Source organism: Toxorhynchites rutilus, chromosome 2, assembly GCF_029784135.1.
Source record: "Toxorhynchites rutilus septentrionalis strain SRP chromosome 2, ASM2978413v1, whole genome shotgun sequence".
In the NCBI taxonomy this organism is placed as follows: domain Eukaryota; kingdom Metazoa; phylum Arthropoda; class Insecta; order Diptera; family Culicidae; genus Toxorhynchites; species Toxorhynchites rutilus.
The window spans coordinates 194,097,404-194,121,007 of NC_073745.1; the positions used below are offsets into that span (position 1 = coordinate 194,097,404).

The window sequence follows — 23,604 nt, forward strand, 5'->3', positions numbered from 1 at the left end:
ATAAAAATGTAAGAGCAAAAAAAAAACGTTATATCAGTTATTTCAAGAGATAGAAAAAACGTTGTTGGACAAAGCTGCCCGAAATAACTAGAGCTACAACATTGTCGAACTATATTTTCCTCCATCTACAAAGATAAGAAAGTTAGATTTTTTATTTCATCGAAAATTTTGGTCACCCTAATTTTAACAACATGAAAATGAGCGCTCTATCATGTGTAACAACTTTGTCGAAGACAGTTTTAGTTTTAAGAATAACTGTCGAGCTCTAAATGCTAATTTCCACTTAAATACATCTCCTGGACCATTGTGCGTTGTGCATTGGCGATAGAATAATTCGACTGCTTGTGTTCAAAACCGCAGGGCAGCCAATTCTGTCCCTGTCGCTAACAGTTGGGTGACATCGTCTATCTTACTGGTTGCGCTCGGAAAATGCCAACATCTCAGCTGTTTCGACGCTAGAGATGTTGGAATCCTAAACATGGCTACTCGTAAGAAGGCTGGTCGCAAAGCAATGCGGAGTTAGTTATTTATTGCAACAGTTATCGTTGCAGCTTTTTCTTCGCAGATGACACACACTTGGTCTTAGACGGTTATATATTTGTTCCAACACCACTAATGTTCCACATTTCTCATAAAAAATTATGATAACAGCTTCAATTCACCTTTAAAAAAATCGACAACGCTACAATGTGTGAGGGTGAATTTGAAAGGGTTAAGAAACTAATTAATTATTGCATTGTAATTGTAATACTCAATCACTATCACTGGGATTCAAGTTGAGTTAAGTTAAAGCAATAGATTAATAGAAATAGTCTGCTTAACCCTCCTGTACTCGCGTGCAAAATCATAACACGTGTACTAGCGCACAGTGTCACAGACTGAAAATTGAACTTCTCCGTAATGTTGCCATTGTGTATTTTTCAGGCTTTATTGGCATTTATTTAAAGAAGAGGGTATGATTGAATGAAAAAACTCAAAAAAATATGTTTTCTTCGTCTTTATTATGTTTTAATAGTCATCTAATTCAGCCTCCTCAAAACAGAATAATTTTTGATACTCCAACACAAATAACGAAATTTGAATTTTTCACTGTTATTAATTAAAAGTAAGCAACTGAATATAATTCATGGAAGATAAAGAGCTATAAAATAACATAAAAATGTATTAATCGATTGTGGTTTCATTGGAGTAAGAATCAAAACATAGCATAAGTGCATGCTCGAAACAAACATATTTTTAACATTTCATGCAGTTATTGCGTGTTTTTCGAGTCTTTTATCGAAGAGAAGAATGTATAACCACCTTCTAGATAATTACCAGATGATAGAGGTTCTGGAATATAAAGTTAGCATATTTCTAATATTCTTTGTCTCTCTATTCTTGGTAAACTAAGAATTAATGTCTTTTTTGAGACAGCGCATAAAAAGATGATTTAAAAGGATTTCTAGGAACTTCCTTTTCTTTTTCTTGTTTTCTTGTCTATATTGTCCATTATATAAAAAAACCCCGAAACTGTAACTGTTAAAAATTATCATAAGCCACCGATTAGTTATTTAGTTACTTTTCCACAAGTGAAATTCTTTCACAAGTGCGTATATTTATGACCATTATATTCAGCGAATAACTATACGAATGTCGAACATTTATATTTTGCTTTTGAACGTATGAATCTAACGACGAATATATCGACGAACAGTTAATATATGGATCCGTTCAATCCAGTTACAAAAGGGACTGAAATCAAATAAGAATAGTCCAGTAATATAATTATGCATTATATTCAATAAAGATTCCACGCCACTAACATTAATTCATACATTTCATTCAATAATAGTCTAGAATATGAAAAAAGGCACTTGTCCGAAAAAGTTACTCCTATACTCGCGTCGGTGTGTCAGACCGAAAGTGTGCGATGCATGTCAGACGATATTTGATGCATATTGTTAGTTTGTTTTTGATAGATACAATGTTCCGTTTTTAAATAATTTCTCTTTATCCTAATCCTTCTTTTTCTTCTTCTTGAATGACGTTAACTTTCCCTGTGGAACTTTTGCCGTCTCAACGTACGCATTAACTAGCGTCATTTATTAATACTTAGTTGAGATTTCTTAAGCCAAATAACACGCCTTGAATGAATTCCGAGGTGCAAGTTCTAGAATACGCGTGACCACAGTGCAAGTCGAAGTAAATTTCTTTGACGAAAAATTCCTCGACTAGAACGAGAATTGAACCCGAACACCCGGCATGAGAATGTGAGACGCTAACCACTCGGCCGCGGGTGCACTTTGTCTAATCCAACTGTTGCAATTTGAATTTGGTTCTCATTAAGGTTTTGTCATTAAGACTTTGAATAAGTTCTTATTAGTTTCTCGTAAAAATTAATGCTTGATTCGAAAAAAAAACCTTAACGATTTAAAACTTGATATTTAACAGTTCGGCTAAAAAGTTCGTAAGGGTTGACGTCTAGATGGCGCCTCTTGCAAGAATCACAAAGCACCATCTTTCAGTGGATACGTGTCAAAATTTGACAGCAATCGGTCGATTGGTTCGTGAGTTACAGCATTGAGAGTGAAGCAACTTTTGTTATTGTAAAAATATGGAAAAATATCGTGTATTGATAGCAAAATTGCGTTGTGACGGTTCTCCGAAATAAAAAAAAAGACGGGTGGGTAATGTCGGGGACATAACCGGAGTGACGTAGGACTATACAAAGGGGACAGCTTTTGTTAAAGATATATTTTAAATATGTTGTTTTATTTTCTTCTCCTGCGTGAACCTGAAAATCTACCTGAAAAACGGATCAGTTTACTGTTTACTCTTTATGAATATGTTGATAGTTCTGAAAAGAACCTTTGGTGTTGTATTTTGTTATCACTCGATATTCCTATCTTGTTCGGTTAAACCTTCCTGTTTTGCTATTGCGTTTGCCACTCGCCACAGCTTTCACAGTTGGAAAATTTCTTTGCTTTGCTTTGCAGCTTTGTGACATGTTGTACAGTAAATTACATTCAATGCGACGTGCCGAAGCGCCACTCAGTGTCGCATTGGAGGCGATTTTAACCTGTAATTGAACATTTGCGATGACAGTGGAACAGTGTCGACTTTCAATGTGGGGTCATAATTTGGACCCCGAACTCTATGTTTACAAACATGTCCAACTAAATATGTCGCATTACAGGTCCGTCCAATTAGCTAAATGTCGAGATAATTGTAAATTAATGTACTTTCAATCTAGAAGCAATTTAAGAATTGGTGAAAATCAATAAGCTCAGAACAACTGCCAAATTCACATACTCATCATATCCTGGCAAATAAATTATGAAAAAATCAATTTGTGTTTTATTATTATTTTGGATAATGTTTTAGAAAGCATTGAACTGTATTTCCTAAACTCTTTTTTGGAAGGTTTAATGGCCCTGAAAAGCGCCTTGTTTTATGGAATGATTCCAATTTAGAAAACTTAGTACTCGTGGTTTTGAAAAAAGCCATTTCGAACGCCCTCGATGCCGCCTTGTTCTGGATTTGCCACCAAAGCAGTTTGTATAAAGAATAAACTTTTTTCTTCTGCTATCTGATGCCGTTTTGCGATTGCGTTTGCCACTCGCCACTTGCTGCAACCGCCTGTTGTTGTCTTGATGTGTTCTGTTCTGAATGCGGTTTTTCTTATCGTCACGAGCAGCTTTACCAGCCAACTCGATCACTTCGGCGGCCGAAACTATATAACGAAGGCTAGGTGGACTAGTGCACTGGTACTAACGCGCTCGGCCTAGCTACCCTTGCTGAAAAATTGGCGGATACACCTACGGGGAACTGCACACCTGCACGGTTCGAGTGGGACTTTTCCTTTCCCTCAACTTGTCCTCCTTTGTTACGTCCACGATGCCGATGCCGTACAACCACACGGGTTTACGGTTTGAAAGAAAATATGATATTTTTTTGGGGTCCGCGTGTTTTATACTCTAGCGGTACACACTCACAGGATAGAGATAAATCGGCAGACTCAGCCAGACTCAGCGAGACGAACGAATGAGCGTTAAAAGGGAGCGATGGCAAAAAAATACATTCATTACGATTTGTTCGCTCGTTGGATTCACATGCAGGCTAAAAAGGGTCCTTTTCAGGATCACAAAATTATATTCAATCTAAAGAGTTTATTGTTTTGTTATCACTCGATATCCCCATCTTGTTCGGCTGAACCTTCCTGTTTAGCGATTTGTTGCCACTCGCCACAGCTTTCACAGTTGGAAAATTTCTTCCCATCCAGCTTTGTGACATGTTGTACAGTAAATTACATTCAATGCGACGTGCCGAAGCGCCGCTCAGTGTCGCATTGGAGCCGATTTTAACCTGTAATTGAACATTTGCGATGACAGTGGAACAGTGTCGACTTTCAATGTGAGGTCATAATTTGGACCCCGAACTCTATGTTTACAAAAATGTCCATCTAAATAAGTCGCATTACATGTCCGTCCAATTAGCTAAATGTCGAACTAATTGTAAATTACTGTACTTTCAATCTGGAAACAATTTAAGAATTGGTGAAAATTGAATAATCAGGAAAGTCCCCAACTATCAATAAGCTCAGAACAACTGCCAAATTCACATACTCATCAGATCCTGGCAAATAAATTATGAAAAAATCAATTTGTGTTTTATTATTATTTTGGATAATGTTTTAGAAAACATTGAACTGTATTTCCTAAACACTTTTTTGGAAGGTCCTGAAATGCGCCTTGTTTTATGGAATGGTTCCAATTTAGAAAACTTAGTACTCGTGGTTTTGAAAAAAACCATTTCGATAAGTTTGTATAAAGAACAAACTTTTTTCTTCTGCTACTTGATGCCGTTTTGCGATTGCGTTTGCCACTCGCCACTCGCTGCAACTGCCTGTTGTCTTGATGTCCACCGAACCGAATGTGTTCTGTTCCGAATGCGGGTTTTCTTATCGTCACGAGCAGCTTTGCTAACTCGATCACTTCGGCGGCCGAAACTATATAACGCCGGCTAGGTGGACTGGTGCACTGGTACTAACGCGCTCGGCCTAGCTACCCTTGCGGGGAACTCCAGATCAACACGGTTCGAGCGGGATTTTGCCTTTCCCTTCACTTTTCCTCCTTTACCATGTCCAGACATGGCTGCTTGGGTTGGTTTGTTGATGTGTTGTGATGCGAACCGATGTGGTGTACGGTTTGAAGGAGAATGATCGTTACGGCAGCGGAGCAGGGATTTTTAAGCTGACTGGCTGGCTCGAGAATTACGCATGTGTGAGACTGCGACCAATGTTTCGTTCATTTTTTTCTTTTTCCTTTCCAATCGTGCTTCATTCTATTTCGCTGCTGCCGCTGGTTGCCCGTTTTGGTCGGTACGATTTGAGGAGCACAAAATGGACCAATCAAAAATGGGCACATAGTGCATTTTGACAATGCTTGATATTTCACAATTATTCAATTATTTATCTCAAGAAAAATGAAATGTTATTCGTTATGATTGATGCGTAGATATATTTTCTATCAATTGATGCAAAAACCTTCGCGATCTATTGAGAAATGCTCGAGTTATAAGCGTTCCAAATCTTGCATTTTTTCCTACTTGTTCAGTGCCTAGATTTCCATTTCACCCCCTATATCTTCCGGTTAGACGTAGTCCTACGTCAAAAAAAAAATCTACTAATGAAAATGTCCTTATCATTCCCGGGATCGGTTCATGATGACCAAACGGTTGAACGGTTGCAGCAAATACGAGGATCGTAGGATTCGGATGGGAGCGCGAAAGTTAACCATCTCTAGCAAGTTAGGTGCATATAATTTACCACAAATTAGTTTGGCAACGAAAGTGGCTTGTTGAATACGCCTACGACGTTCAAGCGTATCCAGATTCAGTAATCGACATCTAGCTATATATGGCGGCAGATTCCGTGGATCACGCCAAGGTAGATGCCTGGGCGCTCTACGGATGAAGCGTTTCTGAATTCCTTCAATCCTGATGCTCCATATGTGTTGGTAAGGGTTCCAAACTATCGATGCGGTTTCAAGAATTGGTCTTACAAGAGAACAGTAGAGTGTCTTCAGGCAGTAAGGATCGGTAAAGTCCCTAGATATTCTTGAAATGAACCTAAGTTGACAATTAGCTTTAGTGATCAGCGCAGAGCGGTGTGCGTCGAAGGTCAGTTTAGGGTCGAGCGCTACACCCAAATCGTTGACCTGACTTACTCTCTCCAAGATTATCATGTCATGTCATCAATCATGTACTCAAATATAATTGGCTGTCTTTTCGATAAGAACTCATGATCACACACTTGGTAATGCTGATGGTAAGTTTGTTCAGCCGCCACCAACATATGAACTGGTTAAGCAAGCTCTGCAACCGAAGGCAATCCTCGAGAGTTTTGATAGCCAGATAAATTTCAAATCGTCTGCGTATATCGATGCACCGCCGGATGCGAGAATAAGCGACACATCGTTGTAAAATATCGCGAACAGCAGTGGCCCTAGATTGCTGCCTTGTGGAACTTCCGAACAAACAACAAACGGATATGAAGTGTGAGACTGGAGCTTAACACGGAGCGTCTTTCCAGAAAGGTATGACCTCAGCCAGTAGATGAATACTTCAGAAGCACCAATACGAGATAGTGTACTCAACAGGATGCGGTGGTCAATTCGGTCGAAAGCAGCTTTTATATCTGTATAAATAGCATTAACTTGGGCTCCCTCTTCAAGGCGGTTGACACAAAACGATAAGAACTCTAGAAGATTTGTGCTAACCGAGAGTTCTGGTATAAAACCTTGTTGTATTGGTGAGATATAGCTCTTCACTTCGAAGAAGACAACATCGTTCACGATCATCTCAAATAGCTTAGATGCTGCAGAAAGGCTTGTTATCCCGCGATAGTTGATCACGTTTCACTTATCACCTTTTTTGAAGACGGGAAACATATAGGAGTGCTTCAACACATCTGGAAAAATTCCTTGATCCAGCGAAGCAGTGTAGATACGGGAGAGTGGCAAAGTCAAAGCTGAAGCACAGCGACAGAAAACTATTGCTAGAATGCCATCTGGGCCAGGAACTGTTGACCGTTTCAACTTTTTTACGCTTCTCTCAATCATCTGTGGAGTAACAGCGAATGACCGCAAGTCTATTAAGGCCTCCGGAATATTAGCTGCAACACATTCGGCTTCGGACAGGGTAGCTGCATCGGCTACAAACACTGAAGCAAAGTGTTTTGAGAACGAATCACACGTTTCATGAACAGAGGACGACTCTCGATCTCCCAAGAACACCCTAGACGGGATATCCGCAGTTTTCCGCTTGGAGATTACAAACTTCCAGAAACTTCTTGGATTCCTGCGCTAGTTCGTCTGGACACGAAGTACGTATGATTTGTAGAGAGTTGCATCAAGACTGCGGTATGCATTGCTAGCAAGTTGAAAGTTGTGTTTTGTTACAAAAGTGTGTTTTGTTCGTCGACGACGCAACCTGCGTTGGCAGGAATTTTTGCCGCGCCTTAGAATGCGTAGGAGTGGAGTACTCCATGCTGGAGACATCTGAGGTTTTTTTCGTGGAGTATTTGTTACTAGCCAGCTACGGACGATTTCGCAAAAGCGCGTCGCCATATTGTTAACGTCCTGACCAAGAAAACTCCAATCGTAGCTACACAGAAACTCATTGAATGCAGCGAAATCAATTTTAGAGTAATTCAACTTCGTTACGATTGTTGAAAGTTGCAAGATCGCTATAATCGCTCGAAGGCAATTATGTTGAATAATAAAATTGAATTTTGCAACAAAAAAAATAGTTTTACTCTGTTACCTTATAAACTTTTCAGCCGAACTGCCGAACATGAATCCTCCATTTATTCATTATTTGCATTTTATTTTTAACTCCTCCCGTTCATGCTTCAACTAAGCCAGAAGTAAATGTAAGTTTGTAAATCTAAATGTAAGTTTGTTGAAAAAATGACGCTGAAATCGAAATTTTAGGAAAGTTTCACTCAATTCTAGAGCACTTGACACAAAATTGTTCTCTCTTTATCGAACTATAACTATCTCGATACATATCAGACTGGGGGAAATAGTGCAGTCCAATTCAATTGGTGGCTTATTCCAAGCGCCCATACTCACCGGAAGATGACGTCATGCTGTGGTGTGGGCTCATAAACGAGCTCAGTTTGGCCCCGTGGTGGTACGGCGACATGAACAGATCGCTCTGGTACTTGTAGGTTGGATCCGTCTGCGGTTGCGTTGCCGCGGCCAGTCCCTGGAAATCAAATTTGTATGCGTAACGCTTGCCGTGCACCTTGGTCATGATGTTCTTATCGTAGTAATATCTGTGAAGAAATAAAGGAAATATTGGTATATAAGAAAAGTGTCTCAATCAGCGGCAGTCACCCGGCGGGCTGGGTGTTGTGTTTACGATTGTCCTGATTTTCCGACCGTGATAAGCTACACGACATCGAGCTAATTTTCTCCGTTTTGAATGGTGATTGTTACGAACCACATACACGCTTTACTGCTGCTGCTGCTGCTACTAGGGCTAAATTAGGGTGGCTTTCAGCAGGATTTATCCAATGATGAAGGCAAAACGCTCTGGAAAGATACCCTCCTTCAAGGCACCCAAAACATGACCGCTGTGTGGCTCTGTCAGCCAATCGTCACAAGATCCACGTGCTTGATGGAAGTAGCAAAAAGCTTCTATCGCAGAAAAAAGGGAAGGTATACAAAAGAGTGCAAGTTGAAGTTATGTTGGGGCGATACAAAGGCCGAAGGAATCCCGAGCAAGGGAGACGAGTTTGCATTGGTTGGATATCAAGCGCAAAACTTTGCCGTCGCTTGGCGTCATTGTCACTTTTGACGAACATGTGACATTCTGACATGCCTTAAACGATAGAAAGACATTCAGTCAACCGCGATGTGTAGAAGATTGTGTTATCGATTCGGAGCTCTGTTATGGTTTTTAATCCTGATAATAAAAACGCTCTTCAAAATTATTCTATAATCATCTGTTCAGGAACGTGACATTGCCTCGTCGTTTGGATGAGAACATGATTTAATTGAAGAGTGGACCGTAAATGTACAATCATAAACTCTCCTCATTTCAAAGTTATCCCCTTTAAGGCAAATGTTCATCTCAGCGGTTCACACTCCACAAACTCGACGAAAATCCAGTAACACACGGTAATGTGTGTACAGATTCAAACACTTGAAGAGAGCAAATATCGTAAAGAGTCAGTAATGTGCGCGTCGCGAGTTGGGGGGAAACAATTTTCACCAGTAACGGCACAAATTTGCATCTCCGTTCGGATGGCTGCCAATGACACATCATAAACTTGCTTGTTTAGCTATACGTATTATATGAACGAGCAACGGGAGATGATACTGTCACTCACGTATGATTCGACTGCTGAGACATATCTCGTCCCGAGTTGTCGTGAATCGAGTTCAGTAGAGTAAGTATTATTTCGTCTAGTTTTGAACGAAAGTAATTTTCTTCCGTTTCTCTTCATAACATTTAGAACATTTGACATTAGAAAGTTAAATGAGATGGTAAAACATGGGAAATAAATGGTTAAACATGTTGATAAAAATATGAAATCGCTCATTGAAAACTCGAAAAAATCAAACAAATGACACATGATAAATTCGAACCATTGAATCACGAGAACGTGTACGAATGTATGATACGAATTGCAAACATGATGACAGCACTTGGCTCGAATTTATATGCGTTTTTTAAAGTTTCTAATGGATGTAATTCCGACGCTTGAATGGTACACGAAAATGGATCCGAGCATTGCATCGCTATTTTTCGACTCGTTCGAACTTACATTTCGTCAAATTACAGTTATTCGATGGTAATCGTATTCTTTTTTTCTTCCTCCATTCATGTCAACGCATTCTAACGCGGCTACCGAACAACGAGTCATTGGCGATATCGGAATTCATGCATGCCTTCTGTCGATTATGTTGCATGCACGTCACGATGCCTCTATCTTTTGCTCCTTGGCGGTGGATTTTTTTTTCGCGGAAAATCGAACAGTAAAGACAAAAGAGCTTTCACTACGGGAAATTACCTCTCGAGCCGAACGTCAATTTTCAATTTTTCTGCGATTCAAATTTTTTGTGGTGCGTGTTCAAACGCGTTGTGAAGGCTTCAAGAAGTTCGGTTGAACTTCCAGGCACTGATATTTTCACGCGTTTTGAACACCAGAAGAAATTGAACATCGATAAGTGCGCTAAATCAGATTTGAACTATGTTTGATTATTTGGGAATGAGTTTCAATCATTGAAAAATAGGCTGAACTGTCAAGCATGTTAATTGTGAATTGCCCTTTATATCATTCTTTTGATTATGTGGCAAACATATGTTTTTTCCCCTGTTAGGTGTGAAACACTGCGTCCATTATTTTGAACTATTGTGGTATACCCCTTTTGTATACTACACTTCAAGCTTATCTACTACTTATTGATGAAGGAGTAGACTGAAAGCTATAGCGTGATAGGTGCCAATCAGGAATAATCTGTTTGATAAAAATTATAAACTTCTTGTGCTAAACCTATGTTCTTAAGACGGTATTTACTCGGGCAGTGTCCTGTTACAAGACCAGTGAATGTGCTTAAGTCTTTCTTATTAAGGCTTAGAAGCTGTTGAGTAATTTTAATACTCGGCGTAAAATTTTTTTTCGTCTGTTAAAGTTTTGCAGCCATCCTATTGGCTGTCACTTCCCGGTCTTTCCATTTTTTCAGCTCGCTTTTCAACACACAGTCGGAGAGTCCACAGAATGGACCAGTGAATGGTGAGTTTGAGCCGTTCCTGGCAAGTTCATCTGCTCGCTCTAAGCCCTCTATACCGCAATGGCCAGGAATCCAGTACAATTGTACCGAACTTAATTGCCGTAAGAGGGAAATGCATTCCCAGACAATTTTTGAAGAGCACATATGTTTCTCTACTAAATTTATTTTATCATGAAACTAACAAGTCACTCAATAAGTTTCATATTGTATATACCGAAATTTCCATTTGAAAATACCGTTTTAGTGATATTTAGAAAAAATGGGGTAGTATAAAAATGGAATAATATACAATGCTAGAAATGTTCGCATCACCGACCTGACCCGACCATCTCTTGGATCTCGGGAATGGCACTACCTACCGAATTTTTAGTAGTGTTAAATAAAAGGTATCATTACGCTGACAATTTGGTTGTGTGGTGACCATTTTCCTGCTCCCTTCATTTTAGCGCTTTAGTGCCGTTTTGTGTTTTCAATGCTTAAAAAGGGAAAAGATAGTTTTTTTGCCTTGTACTTAAAATGAGTTAAAAGTTCTTGTAGATGTCGAAAAATTACAAAACTAGACAATTTCGATTGTTTGAGACCTGCACATCAAAACAAGCCATATAATTTGAATTTGCATGTTACCTGTAGCCAGGGCTCGAAATCTTCGAGGATTAAATAGTAGGAAAAAACAAATTTGTCAGTAGTTCTGAACATAACATTGCACGGTATTTTGTGAGTGAGTAATTTTCGTGCACTGTACAAAAAAAATCTAACTCACCTGTAGTGTATGTCAAACCACGTTGAACTCAAACATCGATACACGCATACGTGATACATGAGAGAAAGCAACAAATTCATTTTGAGGGGAGTCACCTCAAAATACAATGAAGTCCATTTGACGGTGAAGAATGAAATGGGATAGTCGAATCGTAGAGGAAGAAGCCACTAAACGCCCGACTGACTATTGAGTCATGTTGACGGAGAAACTGCTGGAAGAAGCTAACAGTCATTTCCAATTGAATACGCAGGGGAATTTCTTCATAGTCCCTTGACTATACTCAGTTGAATATGACTATGCCGAGCACTGCCTGTAGCACACGGAATGCCGTTACTGGAAAAAAAGACAGAGTGGTCCTAAACCGGCCCTTTGTTTTTGCTCTGTCTGTGAACGCTTTTGTTTGCGCGTTGAGCGTTAAGCATTGAGTGTTGAGTGTTGAACGTTTAGCGTTAAGTATTGAGCGTTGTGCGTTGAGCTTGCAGCGTTGAGTGATGAGCTTTGAGCGTTTGGCATTGAGCGTTGAGCGGTGAGTGTTAAGTGTTTTCGTTTCCGTTTCCGTTTCGGTTTGTGTATGTGTTGTTTACTACTTTTGTTTCACTCTATCATTTTCTTTGTCTCGCTTTAACACTTTCTTTGCCCAACTCTAACTTTAATGTTTTTTTCCTTTTAGTTTTTCTTGTATTGTTAAAAGATGAATAAACAAATAATTACAAAATGGATGATAGAATTATTCTTTGTTTTATTTGTTTAGAGCTCGAGAAAACATCCGTAATTCGTGCCTCTATACTTTTTTCCCTGTTGGGTACATTTTCCACTGTGACCAGTTATTTGATCTATTGTGGCGGGCCCATATTTGTTGTAAGCCTTATTAGGGTGTCGTTTCGCTATTATTTGGAGTAATTTCCACTACGTGACTGTATGCATGATCCCAATAAGATATTAAAGCACGATTGAACTTTATTGCCTTATTGGGGGAAGCTACCTGAGGGAAGCATTAAATCATTATCAAAGAAATTGCGCCTTCTAAGAAAAAGTGCTTCGCAGTTACATAATACATATGAGGTTGGAGAAAAAGTAATCCATTATTTTTGGGTGAAATTCAAAACTGTTTTTAATATGCTTCGGATTGTCCGATTTGGGTCAATTATGCATCGTTTTGTTGCCATTCCAATGTCTTCATAATGTCTCTATCAAAATTTTGCAATTTTGCCAAGAAAATATTGATATCAGAGAAATTTCTCGTCGGATTGGACGATCCCATCAAGTAGCGCTCAATTATTTGCCGAATTCTCAAGGATACGGTAAGGAGGAGAGAGCTCCGCGTAAATCGAAGCTCTCTGACCGGGATAAGCGGGAAATAGCTAGAACAGCTTCGAATACCAACATTTTCTTGGTGAAATGCATCGATCTGTCTTTCTTTTCTCTATGTGAGCACTTTTTCCTTCAGCATTCTCCAGATTTATTGATCAAACAACTAAAACAATGGAAAAATGTAACTAGTGTTATAGAAACTTGGCACTTAAAAAAATGTTTACGATCAGCGCTTGCACACACACATATGAAAATCATGCAGTGTATGGTAGCCACCAATACCAATACACTAGAATATAAGTTGAAGCATTGTTTGTTTACAATGGCACAAAGCCCAGGACTATCGGAGCGATGACAGATCGGTACGAGCTGGGTAGCGGCTTCATTATTTTGGGACAGACACAGAGTCGTGTAATCAAGTGGCAGACGACTGGCGATAGTATATGTTAGTTGAAGATGCAAGATCGGTTCTATAAATACATCATCATCAACGTGTTCTGCTCGCACACAGGAAGGCCCGATGTCGTGAATGAAGAGTTCTATTAAACTACAGTATGTCTACAGCCAGTCTTCAGAAAACATACGCAGCACTGCGCTTGAGTCTAATTTTCATCAGCGCGCGTTCAAAACAAACACCTGGTGCGAAGTGCATAAAATTCATAAACACGACAGCGCAAAATGTACCCGGCGCAGAATTCAGATACTAAACATCTCTTCTCACTTGTGTGATGCGCGCCTCATTCTATACACACACACACACACACACACACACACACACGCGCATACACATCAAATTCTAGCGCCCGCTTAGTTTTCGCTTGTTCTAAGCAAAGCATAAAAACAACAGCGCGCCTCCATACGAACCGTATACGCTTGTGTGAAGAAAAATATCTCAACAAAGAAAGGAATCCAGATTCAAGCGCGCAGTATAGAAATACGGCGCAAGCACGGCGCAAAATTCAGCGTAAAACTCAGCGCAAAAATGGGCGCAAAAACGGCGCTGACACCAAAACATTTCATCTGTGTTTCGGAGCGTGCTCATTCGCCAGAGCGCATGTGTACACTAGGAGTGGGAGCTCAACTGGGTTAAAAATTCTTATTACACATCAGCACTGCGTTGCATTTTGAAGACTGTCTACAACAGCGTAGGGACGTCAAGATCGGCATCGGGGACCTGAAAGCATAGATGGGGAGTGAAGATATGTTCAATCGGGTGATCGAACAGAATAGTCTGCACAACGAGATGAACGAAAAAGGGCTTAAACTTTCCAGCTTCCCGGGAGCTGGTCCATCGAAGTACCCCTTCATTTGTCAGGGACACACATAATGCCACATAGAAGTCGCCTGATGAATGACAGCGACATTATATTAAAAGAGAATACCAAGGGGAATGCGATGCTGCGGAGGAAGAGCGAGAGATCTCTCACAAAAAAAGCCGAATGATTGCATTGAATTGTATTGAAATAACACTATAGTGAAATGTTCGGTTGCCCTGAAAAGTACCAGTGGATTAATTCCTATTCTCGCGAGAACATTTTTACCATCATAACCATTACACCATTGTGTGCTGGATCGATTACATGAAGGCGATGGGTGACGATTGTCTGTTGGATGGCAGTAAAATTGAAATTCATTGGCTGCTGCTACTGCTACTCGCTATTGACGATGACATTCGCGGTTATGCTAGAACGGGGAGGTATGCATAAGCGCACATTGCACTGATTCAGTCAACTATCGGTAGTTGAAATGTCTACGGTCTGCGGAGCTTTTTAGTGTATGAGCTCTTATTCGCAACTAGAAAATGAATGATCTAATTGCTATTTTTTTCGATTTGATTGGCGGAAGAATCACAAAGGGGTGGGGCTTGCGATAAAATGTTTTGCTCCTATTCAAAATATATTCCACTGTTATCCTGGTTCTTTTGGTTCATACAATTTGAGGAGAACAATTAGGATAACGCTTTACATTTCACAATTATTCAATTGTTTATCTCAAAAAAAAAAATTAAATGTTATTTATTTTGATAGATGCGTAGAAATATTCGGTATCGATTGATGCAAACATCTTTACGACCTATTGAGAAATACTCGAGTTATAAGCATTTGAAATCTTTCATTTTTCTACACGTTCAGAGTTCAGATTTTCATTTTACCCCCATATAGTCGTGTTAGACGTAGTTATCGACTTATGACGCTCGAAATTGCTCGCCGAAGGCCTAGACGCACCATAAATTTTCGTACGGAAGGAGTTACGAACTATCTATGGTGGAATATAATATAGACGGAAGACAGAATACAGCCCAAAATCGAAATGAATCTAGCTACAAAAAAAGGCAACCTGGTTCTAGCCTGCAAGTAATAGGTAGGAAAAGACGCTATCTCGGGCGAATGATATGAGTGTTTACAGTGGTAACTGTCGACTTCACAGTTCCATTCACTTCACAACATCTACGACCTGTATTTGCAATGATGATGCGGATAACTTTGTAAATTTATTAATTTTGCGTGATAAAAGATGCAGTACAGATAAAACCGATGAAGTGAGGAACATATACTATATTGGGCATTCAAGAATGTACCATAGAAAGAACTCAAGGAAAATCCTATTATTTACCGAGTTGAGCCATTTTACTAATGCGATATCTAACCTGGAATGGCTGTAACAATGAACTTCAAACGCGTTTTTCTCGAAACTAGTACCCAATTCATGTGAAATTTATATGAATACAATCTGCAGGCATCTCTCTATCGCATGAACCTATAACAATTTTTTAATTTTACTATTTTTAAAAAATCGGGAAATGTAATGAAAAACGTTTTAAATCGCAGTTTGTTTTTCAAACGGAACCCATTTTGTCAAAAAAAAGTTTTTGACTTGTCCGAGGTTCATGCGATAGCGGCATCTTTACTGATTCATAATCTGTTCCATTTTTTTGTTTCAGATAACAAGAAGGGCTGGAATCATGTACGCCATGACACAACTTTTTTTTAACCTCCTCACTTCAACAGCTTGTAACTATTCCAGTTATGAATGTTTTATCTCCGTTCAATTTTTGTTTTATTGTTAAAAGATAGATGAACAAATAATGATATAATGTGTAATAAAAATATTCTTTGTTTTATTTTTATGAAGCTCGAAAAAACGTCCGAAATTAATGTCTCTACACTAGAATACCCCTGCAACAAAAAAGCATCGAATCCGTTGAAGGTATCACATATATTATTAGTTTATTGATTTCTTGATCCGGATACCTCGCACCGAGGGCTAGAAGTAGTACATCTCAAAAAGGACTGTATGCTGTGTAGTCCAATATGAACGATGTGAAGAATAATATTAATAAACTATACATCTTCGCAAGTCTCCCCAGGAAAATATTAGCCGATCCGGAAAGAACTCGCCTCGAAGTCCAAACATGCGTATGAGAGCTCTATTCCAAGATACAGTGCTTGAATTAAGGAACCTGAAGTACGCTAATGATACAGTGCGACCTAGGGTATACATCATTGTCGAAGGACACGACATTCAGTACTCATATGCAGCGACGTAGTGAGGGTAGACAGCGCCCCCGGCATACTATGAAAATGGCGCCCCAAGAAAATACCACTTTATTCGATTTTTTCACTTACTTTGAGTTTCTGATATTTTGAGAAAGCTACTCACTTATACCAAAGTTTACTTTGAGCAGTTTATCCGTCTTCAGAAGGTTAGGAAAAATCATTACCAGCTTCGCTTATTCTCTAGTCAAATCTTTGCCTTGCGTGCTTTAAATGAAGCAAAATGATCCCTAATTGCATTTAAATCAAGATCTGCTAACGATTCATTTTCGATCGAAAAAATTGCCAAGCCATTGAGTCGGTCTTGGTTCATTTTAGAATGCAGAATGCATTAGTTCGCATGATGCGCACTCTGTGCCATTTTTACTTTAGTGTAAACCAGACTATCAAGCTCTTTCATTCCAGCACAATAATTGCCTTTCAATAACACAGACATTATTTAGAAGTTCATATAATGCAGTTAAAGAAATAAAGTGTGTTTCAGTTAGAATTTGGTCGCTTATTGTTATTCACTTCAGCGCCTCTAGTTGTCACATCGAGAAACTATTGACAGCGGAATGAAAGATGGCAAAACTTCTCAAATTTCCAAAATCGACTGTAAATACCGTACTCAAATGTTACCGGGACTGAAGGACCTGAATTTCGTGCAAAAACACCATCAACAGACAGTTGCTGAAGAGATGATTTCTCAAACCCAAAGTGATCCAACCCTCCTGAAACGGATAATTACGGGCGACGAGACATGGGTCTATGAATTTGACATAGAAACAAAGCAAGAATCGTCCTAGTAGCGAGAAAAAACCGCGTCGAATCCACTCAAAAGTGAAGGTTAACGCGTAGTGCACTATAAGTACCTTCCACCAGGCTAGACAGTCAACCAAGAATATTGTTTATCCGTTTTGAATCGTTTGAGAGATGTTGTACGTCTCCAACGACCAGAAATGTGGGCCGACAATTCTTGGATTTTGCATGATAACGCGCCATCGCACCGAGCCAGAATTGTACTGAATTAATTGACCAAACATCAAGTAAAAACCACCGAGTAAGCACCGTATTCACCTGATGGCCGCGTGCGACTTTTTTTTGTTTCGCTAGTTGAAGTTGCCACTTCGTGGAAAAAGATTTCAATGGATCGATGAGATCAAAGAGAATGTGACGAGAGAACTGAAAACCATCCTTTCGTTGGTCTACAAGGAGGACTGGGTCAAGCGTTGACACATGTGTGTTGATTCATCTTTCTTCTTGGATGGCACTAACGTTCCCAGTGGAACATTTGCCTTCTCAACGTGGGTATTATTTGCGTCATATTTATTAGTAGTACCTAGATGAGATTTCTATGCCAGACAACACGTCTCGAAGGTATTCTGGAGTAGCAAGCTCTAGAATACGCGTCATCACAGTGCAAGTCGGAAGAAATTTCTTTGGCGAAAAATTCCCCGGCCTGAACGGGAATCGAACCCGAACCCTCGGCATGATAATGCGGGACGCTAACCACTCGACCACGGAGCACCGTTGATTCACATGAATCGTAATTTTAAAGAAATAAAATAAATTTGCCTGAAATTTAACTCTATTTTGTTTTATTTAAAAAATCCCGGTACTTTCTGATCATAGGGTACGTAGAAATGGATTTTTAGGCAAACAGTCGGTAACAAATTTTACCTTGTCAAGCGTAGGGTAGGTTCAAATTTGTTTACGCAGATGAATTTGCCCGTAAGTTGATGATTTGGCAAGGGATCTGTAGTTGTGGAACGACGACAATGGTCAACAATTACAAGGAGGAGTGTCTTCAGAACAGGATTTTGCCATTCATTCTATCACATAATGGTCCTGTGAAGTTCTGGCCCGATTTGAAAAGCTGCCATTACAGCCGGGATGGCATCAAGTGATATAAGGAGAACAAAATCGACTTCATTGAAAAAACTATCAATCCACCAAATTGTTCGGATTTGCGAGAGATGTTGGACGATACCAAAGGCAAATTGATGAAATGTGGCAGAACCATCAAAATACAATTCAAATGCACCATTTTTCCAAGAAGATGGCAAAAACAGTTACCAGCAGTACTGTGCAGAAAATGATGGGTGGTATCACACGAAAAGTTCGAAAATTCATCCGAACAGATGACGAAAAATTTTCATGTTTTTTAAACTTAACCTACAAAATAACATCCTTCCCTTATGCGTTCGTTATTTCTATGCTGAGAAATGTCCTACTTTATGCGACCAAATTCCAACTGAAACAGGCTTTAAATGTAAAACATCGTACGGCCATTCACGGCCTATTTCGGCTCCCCTCCGCCCCTCTGTATGGGCTCAATTCATCTGTTTTGCATTGCATGGAGAAGCGCCCAGGTATGCGTAGCGAATAATCAAAAGGGTATTGATGTAATGTGGTGTTGAGTGTTTCGATTTTGCGAAATTCAGAGAGAGGTTGTTGGTTTTATTAATGTACGGACAGAAGCATGATGGGTGTTTTTTGCTATTCAAAGTTCCTGGATTTTGGCGCCCCAAAGGGCCAGCGCCCCCGGCAAATGCCGGGTTTGCCGCCCGCACACTACGCCATTGCTCATACGAAAAGGCGGCGAAGGTCATCTATGTGGTAGCCAGGAGCATGCCGAACAACACATAATCGAGTAGTAGCAAAAGGCGTTTTTTGGCTAGTATGTCGTTGTCTATATTAAGGTATAGGACCAAGTCTGAAGACTCACTACAAGGGGAAAATTTGATTAGTACGTTCAAATTAATAGCTCGGCGAGTCGTAAGCGCGTATAGAACTGTGTCATCGGAATCATCCTCGCAGAAGACCCAGTTACTTTCTGGTTGTGGCTGCTTCAGTATGTGGTCTTCATATGTCCACTTTTCGAATCACTTCTAAAAGATATGGCTTCCCTGTGAGTAGAAAAAGTAGTTGACATATGGGCATCGAGTCACCGTTCGTCAAAACTGAGAATTTGCGTCTGACGTTTACAGCACAATCCCCTCTGACATTTTGACCTACATAACTCACAGTAAATATTGCCTTGATGTCATTTTTATTGCTATTTTCACTCAATTTACTTTAGTTGCCATGAATTAGCCATTCGAAGACGAGATGAAGAATCCTCCTTCCGTATGCAATAAAAGCGTCCCACCGAATCAAAGGCCTGTTATGCCCTATCATTCCGTCCAGAAGTGAGGGATGAAACCATTTGGTGGGCCAAAATTGGGAAAACACAACGCAGAAAGGAAGTGGCAAAATCTAGGCCTAACAAAAGAAATAATCACAGTAAATCAAATTGTATTCAACGATCACCGCCCATTACTAGTTTGCTGAATTTGGAAACGTATATTCGGAAGGGATTCTGTTCAAATATGCGCCCGATTTGTTGTTCCGAAGCAGCGGCTTCCCACTGTGGAAGTAGCGGAAGAGAGATGCTCTCTGTACTTCTTCGCAATCAATGTCTTGCTGTGATTCACTTTTCGTATGTTATGTTCACTTTCGTTCAGAGCCATTTGTTACACTTTCCATGGTTCTGTAATAGGATTTTTATTTCATAATAAGCAAAAGGGCGGACGATTATCATCCTTAATTGTGTCTGGTAATAGGTTTATCGTTCGATATTGGAATTGCCAGATTTGATCGTGACCGAAAAAAATGAACCTTACCTCAGCGCCCGACTCAGCTTGTCATAGTTCATGTTAGGTTTGGATTTCCGTTCACCCCATCGCCTCGCCACTTCGTCCGGATCGGTTAGCTTGAACTCGCCGTTCGTGCCCTCCCACGTGATACAGGCTGCATTAGTGGAATCGCTTAACAGCTCCAGAAGAAACTGCCACAGTTGAATTTGACCTGAACCTGGAGAACCACAAACGAGAAAGAAAAAAAAATACATTTAAAAAACATCAGAGCATGGATTCACGGATTCTCGACACTAGAACAAGTGGTTGACAACCATAAATCTCCCACTTCAACAAGCGGAGAAAAATCGCCACTTACGGCAGGGAGTCTCCCCTCCTGCTGAAGGCAAAAATTAATAGCGACAGTAATAGCACGACAATACACAAAGGGCTAATTATCATAACATCATCAATAATAACACCCACCTAGTATGTGAGTATGTATGTATGGGCGCTTGTTGTGTGGATGTGCGGCAGCTGGTTTTTTCACGCTTCACCCTCCCACCACCACCACCACCCTTCGGGTATTTTTTTGGGCCATTTAGGAATAATCTTATTCTTCCCTGCTGAAATGAATGAGAGGGCGCGGATTCAGACAAGAGTGGATTATGATTCATCATTAACGTTCAGTTGTGCGGAACGCGTGTGATCAAAGACAGAAAAGGGCAAAAGGAAACCCCCTTTTTTTTGCCCCGCGTAGTGATTGTTGAAGATGATTTAGTGCGGTAGAGGAAGAAAATAGGCGGTTGAGTTAAACGAGTAAGTCATGATGAGTTCGAATCATTTTGATTGGTCTTGATCTATCGTTGCGGCAAAATGTTAGGCAAGAATAAATCATCACCCAGTTATAAGGAGCATACTAAGGATATCATTTGGCAAATCAGAGTTTACCAGTATTCAAGTAAAACAGAAAAAAGGAAAGGATTCCTTACAGATTTTCGAAAAATATGGATTTTGTCCTTCAAAGAATGCACCGACTATCCATAGCAACTTGATCGAGGGAAACTTTTGACAAACTATTGAAGCGATGATGGAGGAAGGAAAGAAAAGGTGTAGTATGATAATAGTAAATCCAACCAGTTTTACACGATGCTTCTGGCAAACTGATAGTTTTCACTGATCATTTCTTCACGCAATCAAAGAAACCGTGTTCAACCAGTTAGTTAGCTCAAGTCTTACCCATCCTATTGCTCGCTTGTTTCATTCATCTCCTGCAGATCAGAGGTGCATGCATTTACACCGTGACAAATATATGTTGTCACAAACCAAACTCTTAATATTTTAAAGGAAGAAGTAGGTAGAGAAATTTAGTTTTCAATATTTTGTTGAGTTATATATGTCAGACTGACCAAACGTACCGTTTTGAACGGGACAGTACTGTTTTTTCGACCCTTTTTTATTGTCCAGTCTTTTCATCAACTTGTACCGTATTTGGAGTGTGAAGAAAAAAATGTAATTTTTCTTATCATTATTTTGAATAACACGGTGCTACAAAAAATCATCTTTTCTTCTGCCATGAGTTTTATCTGTTATTTTTTAACGGCTTCATCACAAAACTGGATTTCCTTTTTCACATGGAAAGAGATATATTATTTTGAATTTTTGAAATATATGATTTTTTGGGTTTTAGACTGTAATTTTTTTGTAGAGGCACAATATCAAAAAAAACTAAAAACAGGTGCCAGCCATATGTTTTACCGATGCATTGCTACAAAAAGATCCTAAATACTCTATTCGAAGTCATCTCAGCGTGATTTCCCAAATAGATACCTTCTGAAACCTACACCCAAAGTTAATTTTTAGCACATGTTCTGGCATCCCGATTAATTACATTAAATGAGCTGAAAGATACCATAAAATGTTCTACTCCCCAATACATGTATATCATTTGTATAATATATATGCTAGAGCCAATATGAGGAAGCAAAACAGGAGACACATTTAAATGAAAGCATATGAAAGCTTTTCGTAAAGTTTTTCGAATACACGGCCCAGACAGAGAAAGATATATTCTCGTTCATGTTCTTCTTTATCGTCTTAGAAAACACCTTCCAACTTCATTTTATGATGAGGTGTAATGTTATCACGCTCCTTTATAATAGCGCTGGCAGCTATATGGCCAGCCGGCCCGTTGACGTCGAATGGACATTTCCTATGGCACAATCCTAAATGAAAAGAGAAAAGAAAACAGAAAGAGATGTCTGCTCGCATAAATACAAACCATTTTTAAGCTTTTAAAATAGCTCATTATTTGCGCATTTGACTCTTATGCACAGGAAATGGCATCTTTCCTGCCAAAAATGACATGTTTTCTGCCAACGCTAGTTTGGGTGTACAGAAAGATGGTGGGCAGATCCGACGGATAGAGATGACTTCATTGTATATGCATATGAAAATACACTTTGAAAAAGCAGTTTTAAGCGCAATTCAAAAATTATTTTAGATCTATTTATAGCAACGCATTGATAAATCTTGTGTCTTCATGGTAGTTTCTTTGATTTGGAAATAGGAATAATAGCTACAGAAAAAGAACACATTTTTCAAAAATTCTAATTGACGTTTCTCTCTCTTCTATTAATATGAAAGGGGATACAACTTGGCGACGTTTAGTTTTGAGCCAAATACAGTTAAAAAATAATAAAAATTGTTGCACCGTGTATTTTTTTTACGAATTTGAATTGGATTTTAATTTTACTCATTGTATTTGCACATTTTACACAGCTGCCATCGACATGAAATCTATTGCTTATCAATCGATATTAAAAGCTTCGCTGTGAAAAGGAGCATTTTTAGGGATTGTGATCCTATTTTCTTACACAAGAGAAATGTCCTGTTGAAATACGCGATTAATTTGAAATCACATGCCTTAAAATATGGTTGCTTTTTACCAGAGACCTTTCAAACATTGATTGCCTTGTTGGATAAGACGGGGTATCTGAACATGGGATTTTCTATTATTTTTTGATGATTTTATTAGTGCCTAGTTGATTCAGACTAAATACAGGAGGCTAAATTTCTCAAAACCTGTGTAAAATTTCTACGATACTCTGTTGGACTTCATTGAAACAGGAAACTAGCTTAGAAGGGAAACTACTATAAAGAAGGGTTGTATAAGCGTCCCTCCCTGAATGGACAGAGATTCTAGAGTTTAGTAAAAACCTACTATTGAAATAGATAAAAACGTACTGTTCGATTAGTAGGCAATGATCGGAGGAATTATAATAACAAAAAATCTGTGCTAGTTGCAAATCGTTGGGTGCATTTTCTTTCAAAATAGAAAGCAATATTTAAGAGTTTAAGGTATTCGGGAAGCTCACTAACTGTGTTTCTGCCAGTTGGTACTGGTCCAATTGAAAGGATTTCTGTACGATGAACATTATACGGATTAATGAAAAGCACGACTCAATGTTGAATCTCTGAGAATTACGACAACTGTGAAAGAAAACTTCGATCTGGAGTGTGACATTTTCTATGATAAAATTTCAGTAAATCTTAGTCTGCTTCGCAAAGTCATCATCTGACTATGACCAAAC

General features: G+C 39.3%; 1 protein-coding gene across 3 annotated transcripts in view; it reads right to left on the reverse strand.

The window, feature by feature from the left end:
* The window catches only part of LOC129764687 (DNA-binding protein D-ETS-3), a 200,112-nt gene that overhangs the window by 7,320 nt on the left and 169,188 nt on the right, over positions 1–23,604 (reverse strand). For all 3 annotated transcript variants that reach the window (XM_055764039.1, XM_055764038.1, XM_055764040.1), the window contains 2 exons: positions 20,060–20,249; positions 8,118–8,323 (listed from right to left, as the gene is read on the reverse strand). In XM_055764039.1, the coding sequence (XP_055620014.1) occupies positions 8,118–8,323; positions 20,060–20,249 (396 nt within the window). The remainder of the gene's footprint in view (positions 1–8,117; positions 8,324–20,059; positions 20,250–23,604) is intronic.